General features: G+C 33.7%; 1 protein-coding gene across 7 annotated transcripts in view; it reads right to left on the bottom strand.

Moving 5' to 3' along the window:
* Positions 1 to 18935, bottom strand: part of LOC121417465 (plakophilin-4-like) — an 86381-nt gene that overhangs the window by 37183 nt on the left and 30263 nt on the right. For 6 of the 7 annotated variants that reach the window (XM_041611182.1, XM_041611179.1, XM_041611178.1 and 3 more), the window contains exons 4-8: positions 12420 to 12575; positions 11408 to 11520; positions 9257 to 9373; positions 1624 to 1685; positions 710 to 801 (exon numbers count right to left, since the gene is read on the bottom strand). In XM_041611182.1, coding sequence (XP_041467116.1) covers positions 710 to 801; positions 1624 to 1685; positions 9257 to 9373; positions 11408 to 11520; positions 12420 to 12530 — 495 coding nt within the window. In that variant the 5' untranslated portion in view covers positions 12531 to 12575. The remainder of the gene's footprint in view (positions 1 to 709; positions 802 to 1623; positions 1686 to 9256; positions 9374 to 11407; positions 11521 to 12419; positions 12576 to 18935) is intronic. The other variant, XM_041611183.1, reaches the window with a different exon arrangement.

Below are 18935 nucleotides of genomic sequence, written 5' to 3'. Positions count from 1 at the left end.
TCTATATTGAATCGCGTAAGGCAAATCTGCCAGAGGCAGTACACTTGTTTTTTTTTAGATATTGTCAAAGACGAACGAGTGAAAGTGAACCAGGAGTTTAGACTAAGAGATGAGCTTGACATTGACAAGTAGTCATAATCTGAATCAAAACTGGACCGACAAAAAAGGTCTATTTCTGTCAGGGATATGCTCTGCTGAGAATTCGTCTGGTTCTGCAAAATCCCCTCCGTCAATTGGTGGAAATTTATGCCGGAAAATAGCTAATTTTAATGACAAACAAATCAGGTTCTTCTACGATCACCGTCAGCGCAACTACAGCTGAACATACATGTACGAACGTGCCAGCCAATTCGCTGGCGCATCCGTTCGCTCAGCTGTAGCTGGCTGATCCTGATCTGTTTTGTCATCAAACTTTGCGATTTTCCAGCATTATTCTCAGAAAGGTGGCAAGCTGATTGCATTCAATATTGATTTATCTTTATTTCTTCCTTTTTCCCCCCATCAAAAAGCAAAATTTAGGAGTAATCGAGGAGGGTACGAAAATGCACCCTTTCTCCATAGACGATGTAGTCAAGTGGCGGTTGTTTGCTCGACCATTACGAGCCCAATGGCCGTCATCCATCCGTGTAGGAGGACAAGAAAAATCAGAAAATGTTGAAAAACTCCTCCGAAACAGCAGATTTATCAGTCTATTATAAAACATACTTACCCCTGCATCGTACGGATGAGGAGCATAGTCTCCGCCCCCATACGGGTCATGTGACAGTGATCTGGTTGTGTTGCCGTATGGGCTGGCATATGCTGTAAAGAAACAAAAGACAATTAGAAAAACGGATGAAATATTAAAAATGTGTTCTTACACTGTATTAAACAATACGCATTAGATAGAAATATATAAAAGGATATCAAATTTATTAAAGCCTGTGTATAGCTTTGGTAAAGGGTCAATAATGTGATTGATAATCGAATATCATCTAATATGACAGTCTTACTGAAGCGTAGAGACCGTTAGATATTTTTCCAACAGCACTTCTCTGAGAAAATTTCAAATGTTCAAATCTTGGATATATAGCGCCCTCTCTCGGCGTTGCTTGTTTTAAATTTAAAAAATGGGCATTCAAGCACTTATCTTATAAATTTAGTGATTAGATATCCAAAAGTTACAGACAAAGAACATATCTTGAAAGTTTCAGCCCATTCCATGATTTGGAATAGGATTTAATTGAAAGACAAAAACACACAGATATTTTAATTTGATCGGGTGACCCGATCAAGTTAAATTTCCATGTAAAATCACAAAATTTATCCTGTAAAACACATTTTCATTTCATATCCTCCACATCATAACTGTTATAGGGCATATCCATTCATATTAGCTAGCAATGAATTGGAACAGTGATAGATGCATTTTGGTGGATTTACCAAAACTATACACAAGCTGTAAGATAATTGTTGTAAAACAAAACAAATAAAAGTTTGATATCTGAGTGAAAAAAGTGTGTTTTAGAATTAGAATGCTCGATCAGTGATAACACGTTGTAGGATTGATGATATTTAGGAAATCCATATACGCAGAAATCTGGTATTAAAACACTGAATTGAAGTACAATTTGAAGTACTTACGATCTGAATACTGTAGTGATTCCATGTTGGGATCTTCGACGTTCCTCTCTCCTAATTCTCTTCTGCAAGATACAAAACATTAATTAAAATTGTAAGTGCCTATTAAACTACACATATGAAGTAAAGCTTGGGGTTCAATTCATGGCGCATGCCTACTGTCCTTGAGTACATTTAATATTAACATACAAAGCATTTTTATATACATCACATACACGATAATGTATTAATTGACACCAATATGTGCACATGTTTTGTAGAAAAAAGATAAGAAAAAATATATCCAAACTATAAAACATGCAAAAAGAAAATATTGACACAAACATTTCGAAAGCAGCACTGTATAAAGGCAAGCAAAATAATTGAAGATTTAATATAAGGTTAGTGCTCATAAGTTGTTAGGATCACAGAAAGTCACAGTTTATGAACATCATGGATGTACAAGCATCGTAGCATGCATACAACTTTTCTAATAGAACACTGATGCCAACATTCACAAGTATGAATTGTACATGTATGTAAATATGGTGTTTTAATATTTTATATTTTGCATTATGAATGGCTACATTTTACTCATGGATGTTCTAAAATGGTGTAAATCTGTTTTAACTGAAATTGATTAAATACTGAAATGAATTGCACTGAAATGAATCGGAATTTATGCTTGATTATATACTTGTGGCACTGACAGCCACTGACTTCAAGTATCATACATGATTTTTTAAAGGAAGAAAATAGACATAATGAATAATGCATGAAAATGTATTGTATTTGTATGCATGGGATGAACATGGCATGCAGATTTCACGCACTGAACAGAACAAACTGAAACAACATGAAAAGCCAAGGCAAAAAAAAAACGAAAACAAAACCAGGAGAATCCGCATTACAACAAAACAACAAATGAATAAATGTCAATTTGTACTGCTATCAGAGTGTTTAAAACAGCAAGATAAATGCATGTACCAAGTTGTGTAGAAGGCCTATTTTCACACCTACTATAGAACAGACAAGTTGCACTTTCACACACATACATGTATCATGCGTAGATGTGCAGATGAATATTAGAACAAAACATATCATACTCCGTGGCTTTGTCCTTTACAATTCTGCGATTGGCATATCAACAAGGGTACACCTGTAATAGCACACAGTATATTTTCATCTTTGTATATTTATCTTTCTGACTCAACCTTACCAGCAGTCATGTCTCAAGAATGTGCGGTTCACATAACGACTGCACAGAGATCATGAGAAAGTTCAACCCTAGAGGGACTCCATGACAAAACATCTTCCTCGTTTACTTTGCTACTTCTTGAAGGTGACAAAACATTTTGTAACTTTCAACACTTGTAGATTTACAAGTGTGTCAGTGTTCAACCTTAACTGCAAAACATTCTTTATAGTTTAATTGAAGTAATGATTTCTTTTATGGGGGAGGGAAGGGGCACAGCAAAAATTATTTTTACAGTTACTCAAAATTCGGGGTAACGTAAAATTGTGTAAATATGTAGCGTAGGCCTGTAAAATGCACATATGTGTGTACCTCAATGATAAAAACCTACACGGATAATTGAAGGTTCACATGAATGTCTAAATTATTAAACTTCTTGAAAACATTTTGTAGATTATTTCATGATTTGAGGACTGGAAGGGGGGTTGGCACCACCAATTACTGAAGTACATTATAAGTTTGTGTCTCAACAATGTATAATTTGTAATTTTTGTGAGTGCTGAAATTCAAAGCTCTGCAAAATATTTTGTATCTTGGGCATGCTTCTATAATAAAAGAGGGGGAGGGGGTGAGTTGGGGTTTTCAGTTTCATTGGCTGGCTGCTCCTTCAACTTATAAAGGTAATGAAATATCTTGCAAATTTGTTTTTCACAGATGTAGATCTTTGTCAATGTTTAACTTTGTGCTAAAAAAATGTTATCTTTATATTACAAGCCACTGTAAATGGTGATTAAAGAGGCTATAATTCACAAGAAGAAGAACCGCTCAAATATCTGCAAAACATTTTCTCATAAATGTCAGCTTCTCCTGAGAAACAGCTGGGGATAAAAAATATTTTGTAACATTGTATCTTTATTTTGATTAACAAGGATATAAAATGTTCATACATGTAGGTCACAGTTGAAATTTTGGTGCAAGACAACCTCTATCTATGAGCAAATAATAGTGGCTATGGATGTGTAGGCTATAAATGTCAAGGCAAACGTTCTCTCAAAACAAGATCTTTAACAAAATAAATGATTGCTCAACTTTGTATTGCATAATTGCAAAAAGAATATACCCTCATGGTAGAACAATAATGCTTCCACTTTTAGAAAACTGACTTTGGCACAACATTTTTTAGAAATGAAAATAGTAGAATGGTTTTCAAACTTTGAACTTTGTAATATTAAGGAAGTTGTAAAAAAAGTCATAGAAAAGTAATAGCCATCATTGAAAATCTGTTCACTGAAGTCCCCATTGCTAATCTGTACAAGTAGTCTGCTGGCACAGACCCTAATTGAAAATTTGATACACAAGTGGGTCTCCAAGCAAAGACTAGCACATGCTGTTCCTGAGTAAGAGGACCTTCAGTACATGAGTAGGCTGCACATTCAGACCCTTTAAACTCGAGTGAAGGGTTTGCACAGCAGACTAGTATACGGGCTCAAGGAAAACTGTATGTTTTCCCTAAAATGATTATTCAATAAACTCTGCCATTTTCAATTGCCCATATTTACAGGACTGTTCGCATCATTTTGTCTAGTTTTGTCTAGCAATGACATTTATCATTTGAAAATTTGACTTCACAAACTAACTTTTCTCACATCATCTCTGCACGTCTCTGCTTGTATATATTGGGCTGCGTTCAATAAGTAAATGATTCGCAGAGTTGCAAAAAGAAATGTAATTTGTGGTGCATCAGTATCAATTTTAACATGCAACCTGTATTAAAGTCTCTTTTTAAGGGCTATATACACTTGCGCATATTAGAGAAAACTTTAACAGCAATATTAAAGAAAACTTTAACAGCAATATTTAGCAATCAAGAATATTAGCTTTTGATATGACAGCCACATCCATCATGGCATCATGTCCATTTAAAAGTTTCGTTTGCCTATTCACATTTTGTTTGCGCCCTGGCAAGAGAGCAAACATGCAGTATTAAAGGTATTTGAGAAGAGGGTTCAAGGGTCGAAAGCTGAAATTAAAAAAAGGAGAGGCTCACTGGAATATTTCGCCATAATAGGACTTTATACTTTTTATACACAGTAAAAACGCTGTTTACTATATGAACCTTACAGTAGTTGTTTAACAGTTTAAACAATCATGTTTAATTTAATGAAGATTAGATATTGAAAATTAAACTTTGATGTTTAAGATTTTATACATCTGTTTAAACAATTACTTTAAGGTTCATATAGTAAACAGCGTTGTATAAAAAAATTAAAGTGTTTTTACTGTGTAGGAGGTACTATTTCACTATGGATTACTGCTTTTTAAGAAGAACAAGAAATATATAAAATGATGATCATCATGATGATAATAAATTGGACTTGTATCATGTCGAATCCAATCTGTAGAGTGCTCCAGAAGCTTTTCAAGAAATCTTGAAGGAGATAGAAGAATTGAATAGAAACATTTTTACATGTTTGTTTTTCTTTCTTAAAGTTTCAGAAGTTAAACATTTTCAAGTGTCTATGGGAAGGCTGTTCCATAAAGGGCTGTTCTATGACGAGGATGGGTGGAAAATGATCTTTCTGTCCACAGATTTGCTCTTACCATTAAATCTGCAAACTTGAAACTCTTAGGATAACAGAAATCTACTCAATTTTTGCAGCAAAACTCAACATAGATGTACATGTAGAAGATGTATGTATTGTTGGTTTGTCTGTTTGTTTTTGTTGTTTTTAGCATCTATAGACCTACATGTTAATGGGTCTGAAAAATTCTTCAATTTTGAAAGATAATTATCCTACTCACAGAAGGTTGAGTTATTGAGACTATTGTGTATCTCATGGGTAAAGTAATTCCTTTCTGATTCTCATTATACAGGATATTAAATTGCATTGAAGTCCTGAACTAAGTTTATTCAAGGATTAACTATCAATATGAACAAGGCCACTCAATGACATAATAGTGCAAAGCAAACCCTTCTTTAGCTGACAGCTGAATTGTGATAGATGTGTTCATACAAGACATAATCTCCAAATAGCAAATTACAGATTATCATAATATGAACAAGGCAAGGTCTCCTCTCTTGAAATTCTGACTAATATGCCATGTGAATAAAAAATAATGTGAAATTAAGGTTTACATGACATCCTGAAGGTATTTGTCCTTTATACTCTTTCAAACCTACTGGGAAAACGGTATAATTGCAGTGATATTGTATTCAAGATGGAGAGATTATTTGTCGTTTTCTTGACTTGAGGGCCTTACCAGGATAAGCCTAATATTTTGATGACTATGATACCCCCAACACCCCCCCCCCCCCCATTCACATTTGAAACAAGAGTCATACCCCTTTCATAAACCCAATTACTATGAATTAGGCGGCTAATAGCAGCATAATTTGGTCCTAAAATTGGAGGAGGACAAGAGTTATCCGCATTACTCTGATGCTGCTATTATCCGCATAATAGCGGCATCGGGATAAGACTCTGAGTTTATGAATGCATTTCCAAATAATGCGGATAATTGCCATGGTGCGGTCACAAGGTCACCCTTTTCCAACACAACCGCATCGGAGGGGGCGTGTCCAGTTGTCATGGCGATTATCCGCCTTTTTCAGGACGGGCGCTCGTAAAAATAATGCGGCTTATTTTCGGAGTTTATGAACGCAATTTTTATTGAATTATCCGCACTTCTCTTAGGCGGCTAATTGGAGGATAGGTTTATGAAAAGGGTATCATTGATCTTGTTTTAGTACCATGGACCTATTGTGTTTTTTTACATATGATCTGTCCCAATATATGATATTTGGCAATTCATGCAGCGTACAGCCTAATGATAACATGTAAATTCACATATACTATATAAAGTGATTAGTAAATGTATGGTAGGGGGTCCTAAAGCTACGCGGGTCCTAAAGCTACGCACCACTCATTGCGCATGCAGTTTTCAATGGCAAATGCGCACTCTGTGTGTGGAACTGTGACTGCAGAGTGATGAACAATTCCTATTAATTTTTTTCTACAGAGGCTGCAGTAAATCTCTAAATGCAGAGAAAACCAACTACTGTTAGGGAGTTTGGAGTTATATTCGCTTTAATTTCATTTTATCCTATAATAATTTGAATATATTTTGGAAATTGAGGCACAGGAAATATTATTTTTTTTGCATGATAAAGCGAGTGCGTAACTTCAGGACCCCTTCTACATCGGGCGGCGAAAATCAAGAGGTGTTCGAAAAACACGACGGGATTTTCGTATAAGTGAGTTTTGTGATATTTTCTACTTGGTTAATGATCTTTAGAATGTTTGCCACAAATTATTGAAATATAATTTGTTGAAATATTAAAATTGGGACAGTTTTTATTGTTTGAAAACAAAGTGCGTAGCTTTAGGTCCCCCATCATACATTCAACAAAGAGAAAGGTCATGTATTTGTATTGGATTTTTACCCAAAAAAATCAGTATTCACACTTTGTCAAAAAATGTGTCTAAATTTTAAATGAACTGTTATAGCAACAACTGTTATAGAAACATAGCACATGACAAGGTTAATATGGGAACAGGGCAACATTCTAGATGTTGGCCTACATGTATGCATTATATATCAACACTGCACACTGAAACACAAATGGCATGCAAATGTGAACAAGGTTTACATACATACACTCAATGGGGCATTCACGCTTCAATATGTCCAGAGACAAACAATACCAAATATGAACAAGGCCAATGCATGAAACCTTTATTGACGAAAAGGCCAATAGATGTGGCTTTGAATGAGGCCACCTCACTCTGCAAATATGCAATGTAAACACAACATGCTACAATGCACACAACACGCAAATATTCATGTTTTACACGCAGTGGAATATAAACCTTTCACAGGTGTATAATTGGTGCATCATTTGAATGGAAAGGTGAGGTCATGAAAGCGGATAATTTGTTAAGATCTGTTTTGTGGGGTTTCGTTTTAATTTGAATGGAGGAAGGTTGTTTGAAAGGTCAGCAGTTTCCAAACAGTTTATTTTATGAAGCAGCTCTGCTCTTGAAGAAAAACAAGACTACAATGCATGCATGTGTATGTAGATGCTGATAAACATGTAGTATTTTCCCCATTTCACACATAAAGAACTTTTTAAAAACAAAACATTCTACCCCTCCCCCCATTCATTGTTTCCACAATTAATCAGTTACAGCATGTTCTTTATGCAATTGCTCTTCTTGTTTCTTTCTAATTCTACTTGCTCTTCTGTTTTATTCTCTTTGTCCCTTTTCTCCTCCCTCTTGTTAAATTCTGCCAACTTGTATACTTTTCTCCTTATCCTGCATCTCTTGTGTATTCTTTAATTGTACACAATCTGGTAATCATTTTTTTGTTGTTTATTTTGCATACATGTAATTTGTATGTCTTATCTTTTTTACTCGTATGATTCTAGAGCATTGTCTTTTTCTTTAGTTCTGTGATTCTGGTCATAGATGTTAATGTTGTATTGAACATATTTTGTCTTGTGACAATTTTTGTTTATCTTGATATTATGTATTAATTTGTTGCTTTGTTGTATTGCGTTTTTGTTGTTATATTGTGCACTACATATGTATGCTATTTCCATTTAATACACTCTAAATTACAGGGATTTAAAATAAGTCCAGATGGACTGTAGTTAGGGACCAATCGATTTCTGGATTTAGTTTTAATCCTAAAGACTTAAATTCAAATCTCAAATGATTTAAATGTAAATCTTTCGAGATTTGAAATGAATCTTTAAGGATTCAAACTAAATCCGGAATTCGATTGGGCCCTAACTACAGTCCATGTGGACTTATTTTAAATCCCTGTAATTTAGAGTGTATGATTTCAATCTTTTATTTATCATTTTATTTCATTATGTACATTACTTTTATTTGTGAAACAAGCAATGAAGCAATGTAAATACATGGATGGCATGCAAACACAAGTCATTGAAACTGAAAGCGAAACCCAATCTACAAAACATGTATTAATAATGACTGCTCAAACAAAGGTTATTACAAGTGCATGCTGAATAAATGTCACACAACACAAAAAAATAGCACATTGCTAATTAAGCCTGTCACTCTAACAAAAAGTTGTTTAAAGTAACTTTTTGTAATTGCTTAAACTTTTTAAACAACATGTTTAATAACATTAAACAGTTGTTTAAAAAGTTTAAACAGTTGTTTAAAAAGTTTAAACAGTTGTTTAAAAAGTTCAAAAAGTTGTTTAAAAAGTTCAAAAAGTTGTTTAAAAGTTCAAAAAGTTGTTTAAAAGTTTAAAGAGTTGTTTAAAAAGTTTAAACAATAGTTGTTAGAGTGATGGGATTATTTAAACATGTCTACAATTTCAATCAGCGTTTTTACAGTGAAGCTTTATCCAAAGAGTTAATGGACGTATTAGAAAGAATTCCAAAGAATGAAATCATCTAGTAACCATGACAACCACACCACTTACAAACAAGAATCAAGCAGATTAGTGGAAGGCACGTCCACCACGAAGCTACTGCCTTCGTCCATGTGAGACTCTGTCTGGCCGGCAGAGCGCCGCCAGGAGAACGAATCGTTTGTCTCGCTGTAGTGATGGATGCATCATGGGAAGGTTGCGACCCGGGGGGGAGGGGCAAGGTAATAGGAAAGAGGTAATACAGAGCAAAGCATGCAGATAAATAATAGTGACTTGGAGGGGAAATTCACCCTGAAGAAAAGTTAGTTGTAAATAAAGCAGAGAGAATAATGAATATTGGTGAAGGTTTGAGGAAATTCCTTAAAAGGTTAAGTAGTTATTAGAATATGAAGTTTTGATTGTGACATCATTAACGAGCAGCTGCCCCATATGTTATGTATAAATATAAAATCCACAAATTTCAATTTTGTTATGGTTCATGATGACTTTTTTTTCTTTTTAAGAACAGATGTGAAATGATTTGTCTATTGTTATACTTAAAGTACCATCAAAACTATTTTTAATTTTCTAACAAAATGACATTTCATTGATTTTTTACCATTTGCTATGTAGGAATGCTGCTCCGATATGACCCCACAAATCAAGAAATTAAAAATCTAATAACTTTTATCTTTGATGGATTTGTCTCAAAGACTCAAACCTTCTGCAATATTTTCAATTTTTCTGCAATTTGTACAATAAACTTTTTGTCAGGGTGAATTTCCTCTTTAAAAGGCCCATTGTGAAATAAAGAGTTACGTTTACAAGTCCATGTAGACCTACATCAGTACACAAAATGTAGGGGAGACCAGGGTTAGTTGGAACATGGGGTAAGTTGAAACATAGTAATTTTCTTTCAAGCCTGTAAAATAACTTTATGCAATACTGCCCTCAATTTATTGCTATTAATAATACAACAGTGTTGAATCATTATTGCAATAAATTGAGGGCAGTATTGCATAAATTTACATGTATGTTACAGGCATTTAAGAAAAGCACAATGTTTCAACTTTTCTCATGTTCCAAATAACCCCAGTCTCCCCTACACAAAATAAACCATCTTCCTTTATGCTATTTAATAGACAGCAGCTTTGCCCACTTTTGTTCTATTTTATCACAAGTTCTATAAAAACCAGTACAAATATCAAGGGGATAGAAAGAAAATAATATCAAAAAGCATGGATACCATTAAGAATAGAAAAAATAGACCCATGTAAATATCAAGAATGGGACTTCTTGTACACAAAAAATGGGTTTTCTGCGATGAAAAATATTTGAAAAGTCTGAATTTTTTCATCCTTGACACAGAAAATAAAATACATGTAGTGTGGTCAAAAGACTAAGTCAGAAATTTTGCAAAGAAGAAAATTGAAAGCTCAATAAGTTCATTCCTTTTCATTATTTTGTTCTCTTTCTTTTTTTGTCTATTTTCTTCTTCCAGAATAAGTGCTGCATCAAGCCAAGGTCTACTTTCTAACAACTAATTTGCCGCCAGTTTGAAGAAATGTTGACTTGATAATGAGGAGAGTGTAGAATTAGTCTTCCTTGCATTCCCCAGTAATCAATTATTTTTTTTTTGTACAATGCATAATTTCACCAATTGTTAGATTCATTGTTAACATTAGAATTTCCTTTGGTGATATTAGCAAGTATGAATATATTTATATATAGGAATATGAAACTAATATTCCTTTTTAAGTTTACTGTAAAAGGGCCTGTTACACCGTGAAACATATATAAATTCAGTCCAAATTTTTTAGGGTTAAATGAATAATCCTTTCAAATACCAGTTCATGCACTATACATACATTCCATTCATGCTTTGGGAGCGTGCAAGACTGAAATACATTCATGAACTTATATTAAAAGGGTCAGATACAAGTCACCAAATAAAGCATATAATAATAGAATACATGCCATGATAAACTGAGGCATTAAAAAAGCAAGCAAACAATAGCAAAGGCATTACAATCAAACATATTGAAGTTCTAATACTAGTATAAATTATCATACATTAAATACATATGCTACCATTTGAAACAGCTCATATACTGATTCCTGCTATTCTGGCATAATCAAGAGTGTGGCAAACTGATTGGTCTAACGAGGTCTTATTGCAGTTTAAGTGAATAAGACCATTCACCTGATTGGTCAATACCTTACCTGATACTATTCAGAGTAGCGGTGTCCGAGTCGACTCTGCTACGGTTAATCTGGTTGGCCGCAATCAACTTGTCGGCCTCAAATTCTCTGGTAAGCTGGGCAAACTGGGCTTCCTAGAATATGTTGAAAATTGCATGAAAGGAGATAAAGAGGTGATTGATTGCATGCAAATAATACTTCAAAATAACAAATTTTAGCATTTTTTTGGAATCTCAATGCAAAACCCCACTTCTTGTCAATTATTAATAATAAAATTTGTGATTATCCTTAGTTGTAGCTATAAACAAATAAACAAATAATTTTGTTATCCTTTATATATTTCTTCATATTTTTTTTTTTCTAATGTTATGCAAAATGTATGATGTATTATGTAATTTGTATTGATTTGATTGTTTAGCCCATTTTTAAGAAACAAAATGAAAAATTTCTTAAATCAGAATCCAGCACCTCCAGAATTGGGCTGCCCGTATTATTTTTGAAGTCCGCCGTGACACACCTCTTGAACCCCTGTTATATGATTTACACTGGCTCCCGATTAGACAACGTATTATTTTTAAGTTACTACTTCTTGTATACAAATCACTCTACAACCAAGCCCCAAAATACTTGTCTGATTGTTTAGAAATTTATGTCCCAGGTAGAAGAACTAGATCCTCTGAAGACCCACTTGAATTAACATATCCAACAAAAAGAAAACAGACTGGAGATAGAACATTCACCGTTGCATCCTCAATGGAATGGAACAAGCTCCCTCTCGCAATAAGACAATCCCCAACAATCAAGTCCTTTCAGAAGTCCCTTAAAACTCTTTTGTTCTAGGCGATTGCCTTCATTATAATAATATATCATTCTGATTTTTGTTTGTATAAATATGTTAATTGAAATTGCGAGCGCTTTCGGCCATTTGGGAAAAGCGCGTTATAAATATTGAGTATTATTATCGTTATTATTATTATTAAAGTGAAATGATCATTTTAAACTCGGAGTGTGGCAAATGCAAATTAATTCTTACCTGTTCTTTGACTGATTTCAGAATGGTATTTGGGTAGTCCGAGCTATAATCGTGGCCTTTCTGCGACGAGTAAGTCAGAGTTTGGCTGTTCCCATCGTCCCACCCGGGCATTATAGAATTGTGTACAAATCAGAGTACAGTTCTGGGAGCAGCAAACTGAAGAGAAGATATATAAAGACATAATAAATTATTATATAAACAAATATGTAGAAAGATAAAGATGGTAAAACATGACTAAAGATGTATCAGGCAGCAGTTTCACAGCATGATTTAAAATGGTAAAAAGGAAGTTAAAAGATATAAATTTAAAAGAGACAAATAGTACATGAATGACCAAATGGATGAATGAATAATTGAAAAAAATAATTTATTGAATAAATGAATGAATGAACAAATGAATAATCAAATGAATCATTCAATTATAGATTGATTTAATAATCAATTAATTGACCGAATAAAAAGATAAAACAAATGTATGAATGATTTTTTTAATCAAAGCACATTTATGATTGTACATGAATGAATTATTAAAGTAATGAATGGATGAATTGACGGACGGATGGACGAACGAATGAATGAATCAATCAATCACTCAACTAATCAATGGATGATGAATGAATGGATGAATGAATGTGATATTGAACAAAAGAATTATAAACTTACGAGTAAATTAATATAATTCAATAGAATTACTGAATAAATACAAAACTTTTTTATCTCAACATCATGAGAGGAATGTGGTGACTTTGTGCATAATAAAGTGGATAATGTGACTTTACACAGTCAGCATATTTCATCACATTCTGACCAAACATTCATTTGGCCACCAAACCTGCAATGTGCTTTACCCTCCCAACAACCTTCCAATAATGTTATTCCCGAACCCCAATGAATTTCGTTTGTTTATATGTTCACTGTCAAACGTGTATAAGCACTGGTAGAGATGGATGACTGGGAGAGATAGGCCAAAACATCTGTTACCCCTGGATCAACCCATCTCCCGTCAAATAAGATAACTCAATCAAGCAATTATTGCCAGGTTCATACTGTTCCAATACAAATGAATCATGTCGATTTGTTGCAGGATATTATGCCATTTACAGTATGAATAAGTGGGACTAAATGAAAGCAGTTAAGGCCGGCAAATTGAAGCCATAAGATCTAGACTCCATCCCAGGATCGAGGGAGGGGGGGGCTGATTTTTCAATATGTGGACTTTGCAAAATGAACCCGTTATTGTTAAAAATCTTGCTCCAAAACTCAGAGAAACGTGGTCCACAATGTCTTGTTTTTTTGTCATGATAGGTTGAAATAGAGGCCTATCCCCTATTCCTGCATCATGAGTATACTACATGTAGGCTGTTGTACATTGAGTCCTTTTTTTCCAATTTAGCCAATTATAGTACTTAGCCTTTCAATGGAAGCAGGTACATCGCCCGTTCATGAAAGAAAAAACAGATTTTTTACATGTTTTTACAAACAAGCATGGTGCTCACCTTGCAAAAGCCTCCCCCCCCCCCACCTACTGCCCCATTCACTTTTCACTCAGTTTACAATCACCCTGAATGTACATGTACTGAAGCTTTTAAAACATGGTATGAACACAGATCTGACAAGATAATTCAATCATCCAATTTATACAGACATGTTCACGCTTGGGAGTTCATTGGGCTAACATCCTGCATTCCAAAAGAATTATAATGCCTCAGTGTTGCATACAGTGTACATGGCGACACGACATTTGCTCGGGCGACAATTGCTCCAGGCTTTACATCTAAGAAGATATAGGGTTAGGTTTAAGATAGGGTATACATGTACTATGAAAGCCAGGGTTGAAGTTGGTCATTCCATTTGTGAGTGGAATTGAGGCCTTTATCAATTTCAAGCTCTTAGCTTAAGATGGAGGTCTCCCACATTTCAAAATGTATTATGTGCATAAATGTATATATAAATATATTCATTTTCTGCTAGTTGTTTTAATGATTAAAAAAAATAAATTTATTAGTAGGAGTGGGCTATAAATGGGTGATTTTTGGTTTTACTGTGGGAACAGTTTTTTTGTGTTCCTTTTACCTTATCTCAACATGAAATGACAATATTTTTTGTCTCGGGTCCGAGAAAAAAGTGTGCCGGGCCAAAATCCAAAATGGCCGCCAAAACCCCCCAAAATCACAGTTTTGGCCACAACTTCTTTATTTGGTGGTCTTTTTCTCTGGTTTTGGTGTCTATTCATATGTTTTAGGGGGCAGGCAGTTTGTTTTTCCTATAATTAGCACTTTTAAACCATTATTTGTAGAGTTAAAAGGTAATTATACCTAAATTTTCCAATTTTTATAGCCTTTTTTCAGCCAAATGTAGGTTTTATCGTCCTGGAGTTCTTGGATATTAGATGGTACGAGGTCAACAATAGCAAGCAGCTTCATAGAGCTATATTGCTTTTATTCCTCTACTATGGGTTTTACGAATATTTGTGAAATATATCTTATTAAATAAAAAAATGTTAATTATCCATAGTGGCAATACTATTGAATACAGTACTATACAATGTACTGTTACTGTACATATTACAATGCATATTTTCATGCATTGACCACCATGACATATGACAAGGCCTGTATATAAACTATAGTGTCATAGAAATAAGCTCCTAAGGTTTAAAATTAGATTGTGAATTGTGAATTTGATTGCTTGTCAGCTGATGTACATGATGAAACCAGCAATGTAAATTGCACATAAAACATCATATAATATACGTACATGTACATCACATACATGTACATGTATCTACATGTAGCCATATCTTCTTTATTTGGAGGCTTTTTTTTACCTGGTTGTGGTGTCTAACTGACCAATGTTTATGGGTCAGGTAACTATATAATCATGGTAACGTTGATCAACAGCCAATCAGAACCAAGGATTCCATGTAAGTTACCATTAAGTTAACATAATGGTAAATTTTTATGCAACGGGGCCCAGAATATCTACAGTGTAAATGCCATGATGTGGGGTTAATTACCTTTCTCCGCCCCCTGAATTAGCATATTTGACAAAACATGTCCTCAGTTTTTGAGACAAAACATATCTTCAATTTCTGAGGCATCTAATTCTAAACCTAAGAGCTCATTTCTACATGTATAACACTATAGTTTATACATGCCTTGTCATGGTGGCCAATGCATTTATGCAGTGCAGTACATGTATGTACAGTACATTGTATACTGTATAGCCCCTATGGATAATTAACTTTTTTTTTATTTGAGATATATTTCACAAATATCCGTAAAACCCATAGTAGAGGAATAAAAGCCATATAGCGCTATGAAGCTGCTTGCTATTGTTGACCTCGTACCATCTAATATCCAAGAACCCCAGGACGATAAAATCTACTTTTTGGCTGAAAAAAGGCTATAAAAATTGAAAAATTTAGGTATAATTACCTTTTAACTCTACAAATAATGGTTTAAAAGTACTAATTATAGGAAAAACAAATTGCCTACCCCCAAATACATATGAATAGACACCAAAACCAAAGAAAAAGACCACCAAATAAAGAAGTTGTGGCCAAAACTGTCATTTTGGGTGGTTTTGGCGGCCATTTTGGATTTTGGCCCGGCACACTTTTTTCTCGGACCCAAGACAAAAAATATTGTCATTTCATGTTGAGATACATTACAAGGAATAAAAAAAAACTGTTCCCATATTGAAATTACAAAAAAAGTATTTTTGACCCATGTATAGCCCACTCCTATTATTAGGTATAAATTTATTTCAATTAGATTGTTAGAATGTATATGTGCATATATGTTATTCATTATGTCATAAGCTTATTATGCTAATAAAAAATGAATACACTTGTATATACTTTTGTTATTGGAATATGGAAATAAATCAAATCAAATCAAAATTTATAGCAGAGCAATTGTTGGCAGATCAAATGTTATAGAACCGTCTACAGGGGCCCGTTGCAGTTACCAAAAGTTACCATTATGGCAACTTTGCCATCCAAGGGTAACTTAAAACTTTTTCATTATTTATAGAATGGTAATAGCTATAACATATAAAAAAATTAAATTTTTGACCAATTTTACCCTGTTCGCGAAATTGGACCACCTTATGACATGCGACCATTTATGTATTTGTATAGGGTGTATTAATGTTAGTGAATCTGATATTATATTGTTACTTGTTCATTGTAGGAAGGGGTGCACTCTCTCCCATCCCACTTGTTTCGCGAAACACTATAATACAAATTCAAATTCAAAAGTTTATTGATATAAAATCTTGACATATAAGGATCATCATCAAAAACAAAGAAACATTAGAAAAAAATAATACAACATAAACATAACATAGTGACAACGAGGTATTAAAGAAGAAAAATACAAAGAAAAAAAAGAGAAGAAAAATACCAATCTTGGGCGCAATGAGATACATAATGCATACAATATACATACACATACATAATATACCTAAACATTAATACACCCTATACAAATACATAAATGGTCGCATGTCATAAGGTGGTCCAATTTCGCGAACAGGGTAAAATTGGTCAAAAATTTAATTTTTTTATATGTTATAGCTATTACCATTCTATAAATAATGAAAAAGTTTTAAGTCTCGAATACCGTTATTTTTCCTTAAAATGACTAATTAACAGCTAATCATTACATAGATGTCAATGTAAATGTGAATTTTGAAATGCGTTTTTCTCAAATTGGACCTTCTGCACACAAAATGGTGTCAAAAGTTAATTAATTAGTATAATTAACATGCATAAAATAATAGATAATTATTTTATTTTTGGTACAGATTTAATCATTGATGTTTATAGATTATAACTGCAAAATACTAGGGTGATCCAATGTAACATGCATAAAATAATAGATAATTATTTTATTTTTGGTACAGATTTAATCATTGATGTTTATAGATTATAACTGCAAAATACTAGGGTGATCCAATGTTGCATTAACAGTATTTAATTTCACATTTTTACCCCCAAAATACCTGTCACTGTATTTATATGCTTGGCAAAATGACAACATCATGGGTAGAAATGTTTGTTGCAATGATACACAACATTTGTACTAAAAATTAAGATTACAAATTAGATAATTAACCAAATCTCTCCGGTTTACTAATTGATAAGGTTGCAGATCAGAGCTGACATACACTTGATTCCATTGCTGCATATTTTCAAAATTGTCAAATCTTTATGACATTTAGTTGTTCCCTGCTTTAAAACGCCCAGAAATATGAGGATATCAGTCATATTACATATTATAGTAAGTTGATAATTAGGTTTAATTAATATTTTATCATTTACCGCATCCACCGGCTCCGCCACCCCTGTTACTTCAAACTTAATGTGCTATAGTTTTTGTTCCTGATATTGTATTAATCTAATTCATAGTAATATATTTAGCCTATAGTTCTAGCTTCAAAATGAGATATTACTCAATAAATTTGGTCAAGATGCTGTGATGTAGCAACAATTTATCCATGGCAGCATGTGGAAAATTGTTCATACGCCACCCTTTTTGCATACCCAACTTATGAAATGCAACCATTTATAATCCTTGATTTTGATTGGCTGTTGATCAGCATTATCGAGGTAGTTACCATTGGAAGGCAAAGTTTCCATAGTGGTAAAGCAACGGGATCCAGGACGTATGTAGCTCAACTTCATTGAAAATTTGAAGTATGAAGAGGATGGATGGGTAGAAAAATGTGAAATTGAGAGGAAAGGGAAATGCATTATCCTCTTACAATGTATTCATAGTTCCCAAAGAATGTGTGAAATCCTTGTCTTGTTGACACTTAATTAAATGTTACAGGCATTTTGCCCTTTTTTTATTTGACAATTCACTACAAATTAGTGAGTGTGCGACATGTATGTGTATGTAGTTGAATTGGATATTCCTTTGTTCAGAATGACAGATGAAATATCAATCAGCAGTGCCTTGTTCATTCATTAATTAATCAGCCTTGCATGTCTTGACAAAGACATAGGCCATTATTAACATGCCAAGATGCTTGGGTGACATCAAGTTTGCGATAAGTGAACTTGTGGTAACGATCTCATTATCTCAAAATGAGTTGGACCAGAATCCAATCAAATCACCAAATTGTTTAGATATAAAAATACAAAAATATGTGCCTAATATGCATGTAGCTCTGGAAAAAAAATGCTTACTTGCTCAGAAAAAATTACTTATGAATTTTAATGAAACCTATGGATCCAGCAAAATTAGTAACAATGCCATCCAGGGTAGACGAGTAGGCAGGAAAACGAATTGGCAATTTAATCAGAAACATACATGTATATTATAGGCCTAAACTGCCTAATGAACTTATCATGGATGAGAACTCATACATGTACTTGACCACTGCTATGATAGGGATATCATGATGTTGATCTGTTATTGTAAAGGATATCTCTGCTTAAGAGATCAATAGGTCTGGACACCACATGTTATAACAGACATATCATGAACTGTCCATTAGAGGTCA

The sequence above is a fragment of the Lytechinus variegatus genome, chromosome 6, assembly GCF_018143015.1.
Source record: "Lytechinus variegatus isolate NC3 chromosome 6, Lvar_3.0, whole genome shotgun sequence".
Lineage (NCBI taxonomy): Eukaryota > Metazoa > Echinodermata > Echinoidea > Temnopleuroida > Toxopneustidae > Lytechinus > Lytechinus variegatus.
This window is presented reverse-complemented; position numbering and strand designations above follow the sequence as displayed.